At 40.0% G+C, this 10,884-nt stretch overlaps 1 protein-coding gene across 1 annotated transcript; it reads left to right on the top strand.

The window, feature by feature from the left end:
* Positions 1-102: 102 nt before the first annotated feature.
* Positions 103-10,864, top strand: eloa (elongin A; the record flags this gene model as incomplete). Its single annotated transcript, XM_079570929.1, is given in 14 exon segments — positions 103-117; positions 120-215; positions 2,030-2,086; positions 2,239-2,351; positions 2,904-3,126; positions 3,378-3,687; positions 5,236-5,600; positions 6,126-6,237; positions 6,337-6,489; positions 7,494-7,591; positions 7,685-7,865; positions 8,172-8,301; positions 9,176-9,339; positions 9,929-10,864. Coding segments are annotated over 14 exon segments (2,079 nt in total). The 3' UTR covers positions 9,991-10,864.
* Positions 10,865-10,884: the final 20 nt, after the last annotated feature.

The raw sequence follows: 10,884 nt of genomic DNA, 5'->3' as shown, positions 1-10,884 counted from the left end.
AGCATATTGTGTCTTTCTTCTTTTTTAACCTTACGTCGTTCTTCATTGGTGTTATTTAATTGTGTTGTATTTTTATGGTAGCGGAACTTGGCGTCGCTCGGGATGAAGCAGCTTCCGCTAAATTCAGGGTATCAGCAGTAAACATGGCGGAGGAGCTGCTGGAAACAGTGGACAGGCTCCAGTCCCGACTCCAGGAGAACCAGGAGCCCCGAAAGGTAACGTCTGCGTAGGGTCGACACAGAGGAGTGAGGTCCTTCAACCCCCGTGGCCACGCGAACCGTACGGGAGGGCCCAGGGGAAGAAGCCACGCAGTTTGAGCTAAAGTCTCCTCCGCTTTAAACACTGCGTTCAGGGTCCAACGCCAGGCTCTGTTCATTTTAAAGAATGTAGCAGGTTTTTGGCTTCTTAAACACAATTAAAGCAATTCTAAATCTCGCAGCTATGGTGCAAGAAGGAAAAAAAAAAAACATATATAAACAACGTTGAATTCCATGCCATCTAATGCCTCAAACAATGTGAGCAGTTAAAAATGCACTAAATCATACATTTGAACTCACAAACTATAACCTTTATGTCCAGTTACTGTTCACACTATAATTGTTATATTTCTCTTAACACAAATAGATTCTTTCTAGGTTCCCATATAATAAATTATCACTCATTAGGCTGTAATTATAAAGGCCAAATATGTGTTAAAGGTATGACAATGTAATATATTGATTGAAGGCAAGTTTAACTACTGTATTGGTAATTGATTGTATGAATGTATAATTACTTAAAAACTAGCGTTTGTTTTGCAGTGAATTGTAAATCAACATATCGTACTTGGTTGACAACTAACCAGCATGACAGGATATAAAATGTGTAATCCTTCACTGTTCTTTGTACGAGCATGGCCAATCCGTTGACGCTGCTCAAATTTCCCAACGTTTGCTTTGGCTCCTGAAGGCCTCTCGTGAAACGTCATCGTATTTACGGGGCTTTAACTTGTTTTATCAAAATAATTCATTGAGCACCTTGTAAGACTAGTTAAAACCTCTGAATCCTCGCTAATTTGCCCTGGCTCGCAAATACATCTGCCGAAACTGTGTAAACGGCGATTTATCTAAAATAAACAGGCTTTGAGGGCCAGAGTTAGCAGTGAGCTAACTAGAAATGATAAGTGATGTGGACAATGGCCATTCATTTTAGTGCTAGAAATAAAAGCAGATCAAGTAGTTATATAGTTCATTTAATGTTGAATAATGTATGTAGTTTTGTAGAGTCCACTTTCATTGTAATAGACAATATTGTACTTTCACATCTATAAATAATAAAATAGAGGGTGTCTTTGTAATTTTTTGAATCATTAAAAAATAATAATAAAATAAACCTAGTATTTGGGTCTTCATTGGACTCGTAGGACTCTTAACCGTGACACCAATTTGTTGCAGGAATGCACATTGTAATCCTAATTAGGTCACTTCCTTAGCCTTATAAGAAATATGGTATAACAATAAAGTAATCATCATTTCAACACCAGGAGACACATATGTGACCTTACAACATGTTTTCCTGTTTCCTGGATATAGTGTTGATCAAGTGTGGCAGGTCAATTCACTGTCAACCTCAGGCAAATAAACAGACCATAGGGCACGATAAAAACACTCTACTTGAAGTGTCATCAAGGGAGCATTTGTGCGTTTCCACTCTGTTACAGTGGAAGCATTCATACGATAATGCGTGTTGTGGTTGGGTGTTTTTTTGTGTGTGTTTTTTTTATGGATCCACAACAAGGTGTGCAAGTTTAATTCACTGTGTTGGAGTAAAGCCCTATTTATTTATCCTGTTCTTACAGCACAGCTAAACACAGTGACCGTTAAATCTGCCTGTATTATTTAATACACCATCACGTCATATTCTGTGCTTTTTTGTGGAATGGATTAACTTATATTGGTTGATGTTACTTTGTGAAAATTGTTTGTCCTTTGTTCTTTATTTATTGAATCATTAATATAACCATGTGTTTGATATTATAATCTGTTTGCAGCTGGTAAAGTCTCTGAGAAGACTGGGGGAGCTTCCTATGACTGTAGAAATCCTGGTGGTAAGTAAAAACACCAAACACCAAGCATTTATGGCTCACTTTTTTATGTGCCAATTACTACTTTCAACATGTGTCAACATGTGTCCAATCTTTGGAAAACAGCTTGCAGACTTAATATTTATCCTTCTGTCATTTTATGTACAATTTCACAGGAAACTGGAGTGGGCAAAGCTGTGAATTCTTTGAGGAAACATGACATAGTTGGAGAGTTGGCGAAAAGCCTTGTGGCCAAATGGAAGAAACTGGTTCCTCAAACAGCGGACAGGTACCATTATATCATTATCTGCTACTGTGATTCTCCTGAAGGGAGTGCAAGCTTCAACATGTGGATTGCATGAACAAAGTGTCAAAATTACTGTCAATCCAAAGAATGATGGTGAAAGTCTTTGTAGTATTCTGTTTCTCTTGTATTATTCTAGGTTACGTTTTTGTGATTTTTATCCATTCATTAATTGTTATTTGTCTTGCCCTTCTGTTTTTTTTTGTAATTGTTGATTATACTAATTTAATTACAGCAGTCAAAATTACCATAGCTGGAGGACCCTGTTATATTGGTTACAGCTTAATCTCCACCTCTTACATGTTAATCATTTGACAGTGACACACTTTGACTTTACTTGTCTTGATGTTATTTGCTACTAGAATATATCTTAAAATGGGTAAGAATACTTGAGGTGATCATCATAAAATATTGATTTTGTTGTCTACCAACCAGAATAGTTACTAATCTGTAATAACGAGAACATTGGTCTCAAAGGCTGATTCAAGAAACCATTTTACCAGAAGCCTTAGCTGTTTTGTTCCTCTGCTTTTTCAGACCCTCCAACAGTCACCACACCAAACCTCAGTCTCACAGAACTGAAGAACGGGGCCACAAACGAGTTCGGGACCCATCCCCTGAACCCTCGCCGGAGCCTTCATACGACAAGGACCAAGAGGAGGACGAGGAGGAAAGCTATAACCCAAACTACTCCCCTCAGTACGGCTCTCCGCAGAGAAACAGCTACCAGTCCGACGAATACGACAGCCCACAGCCAGAGGTGGGCGGGATGTGACTGTTACTGAGTTGCATTTATTTGAGTGACTTTGTAAAGGAATTACTCATCAATAATTGACTCCCCTGAATCTCAGTGGGACTTGAAGGTGAAATAAGTAAAAGCAAAAACAATAATAATAATTACCAAGCGTATGGGAAATGCATACATTTGTAAAGCAAAGTTGTGTGCTTAGAAAAGCATTACAGAATATAAATACATTATCATTATACTGATATATCTATTGCTCCCCACAGCTAAGCCCACCACCAGCGAGCCCACCACCACCGAGCCCACCACCACCGAGCCCACCACCACCTAGCCCACCACCTCCCCCTCCACGAAAAGACCCAAAACAGAGCAGCAAACCCAGCAAGGAGGTACACAAAAACCACCACCACAGCCGGGACAGGGCGGAGGAGCGCAGGCCTAGTGACCGGAGAGAGGGGAAGAAGAGGGACGTGGAGAGAGAGAGGCAGCACAGTCCTGAAGAGAAAGCTCCTAAACACAAGAGGTCCACACCTCAGGAATCCAAGAGAGAGGAGAAGAAAAGTCAAGGAGGCGATGGTGAGATACTGTTCGTCAAATAGAGCTGAACTCGTAATAAAACAACCATTTCACAATTTATCTAGGTGTGGCACTGGCCTGAAATGAGTAACGTAGTAATTGCAGAAGCCAATACTTATTGTTCAACATGGTATATATTTTTTTACACAACATCATTTTCAGTTCTGATGTCGTGTTATATACTGTTTCTTTCATCATGATTTTGTTTTCTTTTTTCATAATTCTGTTCTCACTCCAAATGATGCAAACATGAACAGCTTTTTGTACCCTTGGAGTAAACTGCTTATCCATGTCAAATGTCAGTGACACAGTGACACAGAGCAGAAGTCGGATTACATAATACACATTGCATGTTTCCTCTAACACATGAGGAAGATAAATCCCGAAAAGGCCAAGTTGATTACGGAAATACAGGTTGTTGGTTTTTTTGCATCTTTATTGGACTACTATTCGATGTGGCCCAAGATCTCATAAGATTATAAAGCCGCAAAATCAAATGCCACAAGATTTTTCGGCCCTGAATAGATTTGTGAATTCTTCCTGTATTTTACTGCGCTGCACCCAATATACTCATTGTAGAAAGTGATACTTAAAGATACTGAAAGGAATATTTAGTTAATAGTTACCCACTATGTGTAGATAATATTTTGGTTTGCACTTTTTTGATAGATTATCATTTTGTTAAAGTGCTCAGTAAAACAAATTCCTCGTCTCGTGGAATTTGTGTCTCAGCTCACTCCTAATGCTATTATAAAGGACTATAGGCGTGATTAAGTAGCACAATAATACTCATTTTCACGTAATACATGTCGCATGTAGCATTGCTGACTCTGTTCTCAAAGAAATTGGATTTTACAGCGTCTTGGCTCAGAGAAACCTCCTGCTTTCTCACTCATGAAAAGAAATGACAGGATGAAAACAAGATCTCCAAACAATTGGTATTTTGAAAAACCAAACCATATGATGAAACTTAGAGATTAATTACATCTATAATTTCAATGAAGGTTCCTGAGTCGTCTTCTGTACTCTGTAGCTTAAGTGTCGAACATTTCGCTTAGTCCCTCCCCTCTACTAAGAGCTATTCTCCCCTAACTCCTACCTGAGTTTCAATCTAAACGACCCTAATCTCAGCTCACTGCTAATTACCTGCCTATTGATCTGTAATGGGCTCGAGTTTCAGTTGTTGTTCAGACTGAAACTAAGTTTGAGTTTGGTCCTTAGGACATAGAATTGCAAAGATTTAAATTACAAAGATGTTCACCTTCAGGGGACAATAGCTCTTAATAGAGGGGAGGGACTGAGCCAAGCTGAACTCCTTCCTGTGGTTTATATCTGGGCTGCGGGCTGAGCTGAACCTTAGTGCGCTGACAGAGCCTTTTGGATAAGAGAGGAAACGTTCGACTTCAACTACAGAGCACAGAAGATGATTCAATAACCATTATTGAAGATGGACAACGCCTGTACGACTGAGAGCCTACACAGATACTAGCTATATTGTTTTCACATAAAGTTTAATAATATATATATATATATATTTTTTCTTTCCAGGTCGACCGCGGGCACCAAAGGAGTCTCCCACAAACGGAGAAGAGGAGGAGTTCGAGGCTCCGTCCATGTCGTTCGAGTCTTTTCTAACATACGACGCTCCGATTTCTGTCAAAAAGAAGAAAAAACCCGGACCCACATCCTCCTCCACCGCTATCTCCTCCTCCTCCTCACACACTCGAGCATCCCACTCTTCATCATCATCCTCTTCCTCACGCCCCTCTGCCTCCGCCCCTCCACCGTCGTCATCATCGCAATCGTCATCTTCATTGCCTAAAGTGAAAAAGTCTAATGGCAGTAGCAAAAGGCCCCACTCCAGCTCGAAATCAAGTTCAAGTTCAGGACCGCCCCAAGAGAAGCGCAAGAAGGTACGAGCAAATACTACTGTTTAGATACACTGCTTGGCAACAAAAATAAAAAAAAATCACCAACTGGATTTAACTGTTCCTATCTGGGGTTGCTGCAGTTGGATCTCTGTGTGGTCTCTAAGCTAACTTTTTTCCAATTTGTAATAACCTGTGTATGTGCGAATACACACACCTGAACGTTCACTTCAGGTTCACTGATTCAGCTTAGAGTAGTTTGTTTTCTATAAATAAAGGTTAGGTCTCATTTTGTGCGTCGCAAGCTTTATAAATGAGAGCCCAGGTTAGTCCATCAATGGATTTATTCTTCCCTGATTCTAAAATGTCAGTGCCAGGTTTCATCGGACTCACATTGTGAAAGAATGGTTCAGGGAGCGTGAGATTTCACACATGGATTGGCCACCACAGAGTCCAGATCTTAACCCCATCTTACAACGCAATAGTAAAAGTGTTTTCTGCGCCCGTGGGAGACTTTTAGACGTACATTTAATGCAAATTAACATTGGGTTTTTGTTGTACTTTTTACAGGTGGTTGAGCCGGTCCCGACTCTCCCTGACATCCCTCTTCCTGCGATTCAGCCAAACTACAGACCACTGCCCTCCCTCGACGTCACACCACTGTCCCCACAGAGACGGAAAGGTACAGTCAAACAAGGAAGACTTTTTTTTTTTTCCTAACACATCATGGAGTCTTTGAAGGTGGTAATCTTTGTTGTCCACTTCACTTGTGTTTTGCCAGTTGCCGTTGCCAATGATGATGAGGACGCCGGCTTCACAGGGAAAAGGTTAAACTCTAAAATGGTGGTTTTCTCTGGGTCCAAAACTTCATATCTGCCTCGAATGATGACGCTGTTTGAGCAGTGCATCCGTGTCCTGCAGAACAACATCGACTGTGAGTGAAGACTATGTATTTGTATCACTTTATCCACCTTATTCCTACGTCCATCATGAGACCTTGTGTTAAGTATGGGAGGGATTTCCAGTATGACTGGACCGCTGTTTGTTTACATGTAGACTGTTAGCTCTAATCCACTTTATATGAGCTTTAGAGATGTAAACTATGTGGGAACACAAGCAGTCACAGCTGAAATGAAACTACGAGCTGTGATGAGCTGCTCACAATAAACGTGTGACTGAAAATCGCACCGTTGAAGAGTTTTCTAACCCATGGGCGTGTTGGCCAAGTAGTCTCCACTTAACCTCTGTGGATATCGTCTAATGCTGCGATCTTTCACAAAGACTTTACTTAGATGTGGGTACTCAAGGCTTAAGGGATTGTCAGCATTAAAACACTGTTTCGTGTTGATTGGTCAAATATCCATGGAGATCTTCACATTTTCGGATTACAGCTGAGCTACTGTAAGGCAAGGCAAGGAAACTTCATTTAAAGCGCGCATTTCGTACACCAGGCAACTTTATGCGCACTTGCGCAGTCTAAGTCTCATTACATTACAGGGCTTTCACGTATGAGAGTCAGTCACAGATGGCATGTTCATGTTCGCCCCAAAAATGTCACAGTGTAAGCTGAGCTTGAGTCCGCAAACATTTTCCAAACACTGCATGTTCCAGAGCCACAAATGTCACTTTCTCAATTTCTTCATTCAACCGCAAACAGTGAAACATTACAAATGTTACGAAGGCTGATCTATGGAAACCAATGGCTCTGCGCGACTTTCGGCATCTCACCGGAAATTCCCCCCATACTTGTTTCTATATGAGCGACCCCAGGAATAAGATGGATAATAATTCTAATATCTTTATCTGTATCTCAGAGGATTTTAGCTGCTGCAGTCCTGTTGTAGTAAACCTGGTGTAGACCTTACGTAACCAGGATTTCTTATAAAACTTATTGAAAGCAATGCATACAATTTATATTATGCTATTTCTGCTCTAAAGCCATCGCTGAAGTGGGAGGAGTACCATTTGAAATCCTGGAGCCTGTTTTGGAGCGGTGCACCCCAGAGCAGCTGTATCGTATTGAACAGAGCAACCAGGTCAGAATTACTACTAAGATGATATATTTTTTTAACAGTATAATTGTGAGTTTTCTAACAAGCATTTTGTTTTACTTCACCTTCTCCCATCAGTGCTTCACGGAGGACTCTGACGAGCTGTGGATGCGTCACTGTCAGAGGGACTTCAAACGGGAGCAGCCGCAGGAGTACGAGTCCTGGAGGGAACTTTACCTGAGGCTCCACGACGAGAGGGAAGAGCGGCTCCGGTTGCTGACACAGAACATCAGCTCCGCACACGCCAGCAAGCCCAAAGGTACAAAATAACCCAAATAGTCTGATTTCAGGATGATGCAAATCTGCTTATAGCCCCTTTATGTAATCTTGTTTTAATATGTGATAGTCTGATGCATTTTGTTTCTATTGGCATTCTATTGACAAATCCTATACTAGTTGTCCTACAAGAATACACTCAAAATAGACAAATATAAACGCATGAGTTGTTTTATTTTCATTAACAATCCCAATTTTAATATGAGACTTTATTCACATAATTGCATTTAAAAAAACTGAGGTATGAATGCTTCCTGTACTGTAGTGATGTTTGTCTGTTTATCTTTAGGACGACAGGTCAAAATGGCTTTTGTGAATTCAGTCGCCAAACCGCCGCGTGACATCCGTCGCCGACAGGAAAGGTTCGGTACTTCAAGTGGTTCGTCAGCAGCCTCAACAGCAGCAGCAGCACCCATCAAGTGAGTACTGTCGACAAACACAGAGGACTAATGGATGATGTTAGAGAGGACTCCCTTCGGTCAGAAGGCAGAGATTTATACCCGAGTTAAATGTTAAATTAAACCTTATCCATGTTCCTTTATCAGTTTGACAAAAATCTGCATAAATATTGCATATACCACCAGGGGTCACCAGAGTATTCATAGCAGCCCCCTTGATAGGCCATAAGATTAGACTTTATTGATCTCAGATAGACCCTTTAATTGTTTGTAAACATTCCGGGCTTAGCTGGAGGCTGGAAGCTAGATTCCTATCTATTTCCATTGTAGCTGTTGTCATAGTAACGATAAACAAATGTCTAACTGTTGTTGGAAATATCAGATAAACCTTATTTTATCGTCTCAAATGTCATTCCTCTTGATCTTGCACCTTAAGCCACAGGACCACATTTTGTAGTTGTAGTTTTACACTTATAATCGCTAGTTTTAGTTTAATCTTATTTTTCTTAATCACTTCCTGCCTCCAGCTGATGTCACTGATGATGTAAGCAGCGAAAGGGTCTATAGAGAAATTCACTTGGTACAGCAGCTCGTTTGGAAGGGCAAACTGAATATAAACATTTCTTTGAAACATAAGAATATCAACCATGAACACCTCAACGAGATGCCAAGAATTGAGTAATTCCTGAGGTTAGACTTCAGTTCAGAGAAAACGAAAGAATATTTTTCTGAATATTGGAGAACCCGATCTTACTTTATGTAATAAATGAAGAAAACATAAGGTAAGGGGTCAGATGGGGCCAACCAACTGAAATAGTCTGAAGCTAGTCTATTCTGCACATCATCAACGTCCTCATTTTCATGTTGCAACTGTATATATTTTTCTTTCCCCCAGAGTGCGGCCAGTGTTCACAGCAGAGCCCCTGGAGTCCCGCTCCTCTTCCTCCGCTTCTTCCTCTTCTTTGTCTCAGAGCTCTTTGCTCAGTGCTCCTCGTTCTTCTACCCCTGGCGTAGGGTCCTCTCCAGGAGCATCAGCCCGGGACAAGCCACAGGTCAAAAGTAAGGCAGTGTTATGTGTGTCATTGTGTTATAAACATATAATAATATACAAAGTTATTGATAATCTTAAAGCTAATTCTGTTAAAGTCACAACTACATTATGTCAGGGTTAAAACGAGATGAGTTACACAGGACTAAACCAAAACTATAACATGATAGAACCAGGCCTACTGTTTTGAACCTGAGCCATGTTAAGGATATGATTTTCACAGACATAATTCTGATTATAAATCTTTCATAAAACTGTAACATTAAAGGAATAGGCCAACGTTTTTACACACTGAGATATGTTCTTACCTTAGCTTAGACAAGTTCATTTGTACGTGTCTGGGAGCTTGGTAGCTTCTATCTTCACCTTGTTTGGAGCTATAGAGGAGAGGAGGAGAGGCTAAATGCTAACGCCGTCTGTGCTATTATTGAAGTCCAGACAGGTATAAGTGAACTCGTCTAAGCTAAGGTAAGAACATATCTCAGTATGTAAAAATGGTGGCCTATTCCTTTAAAGCAAGCAATACAATCTGGTTGTTGCTCTTCGCTGATACATCCATATCATTAATGCACTTTTCTAATTTCTTTTTTTTCTTCTCAGAAATCGCCCCTATGATGGCCAAAACTATCAAAGCCTTCAAGAACCGATTCTCCCGTCGATAGTGTGAAGAGACTGCCTGTAGTTTATGAAATTACAACAAGAAATGTGTTTTTAATTTATCACAGTTTAGCAGAGACACTCAAAAACCGTTTGGTCTATCCATTGTCAGCGGATGAACTTCTCAGTTGTGACGTCTGTTCTTTTAAATGGTGCAAATTCTGTTTGGGGGATTTTAAAATATCACTGTTAAAACTGTGATAAACCTTTATAACTTTCATGGTTCATTTGGTCAGGGACGAGGATTAAAGATGTAGAATTTATATTTCTAATCCTAGTGTCAGACCAAATGAACCCTGAAAGTTATACTAGTAACGAGGAGAAACAATGAACGTTACTAGGCTTGTGATGAACTTTGTCACACTTTGTTTTGCATAAGTCCAATAAGACATTAAAATATATTTTCTTTTAGGCTAACATAAACCCATATTCCCCTTGAAGGACTAATTTTAACGCATTTTTAAATAACTATTACAACCACCTTTATTTTTACTACAGTGGGGAAATTGCACATCATGGATTGTAAGTTTACCTGTCGAACTACTTGGCACATTGTCCACTTTCCAATTTTCAGTCATTGGTCAAAATCTTTGTTTTTAAAAACCAACATAATTTATTTTTTAATTTAAGATGGAAAAAAAAACTCTGCTACACACTGCAGATGTCTTAAACTCATGTGTTTACTGCGCTACTGAGTGTGACACTGTAACTATCTGCTTCACTTTTACAACAAACTTCCAGTGAAAACTCTATTTATTGTAATGGGACCTGTGAGCCCTTGACTCGGGCCCAACATGAAGTAGGTTAAAAATTGGAATTTTATTAGATTTATTAAATGTTAAATGGTCATTTTTATTAAAAATTGACTTTTGCCCTGAAGCCTGTTGTGTCCTTGTTAT

The sequence above is a fragment of the Gobius niger genome (genome assembly GCF_951799975.1).
Source record: "Gobius niger genome assembly, chromosome: 14".
Lineage (NCBI taxonomy): Eukaryota > Metazoa > Chordata > Actinopteri > Gobiiformes > Gobiidae > Gobius > Gobius niger.
Note: the sequence above shows the minus strand (reverse complement) of the source record. Positions and strands in the feature narration are given on the sequence as shown.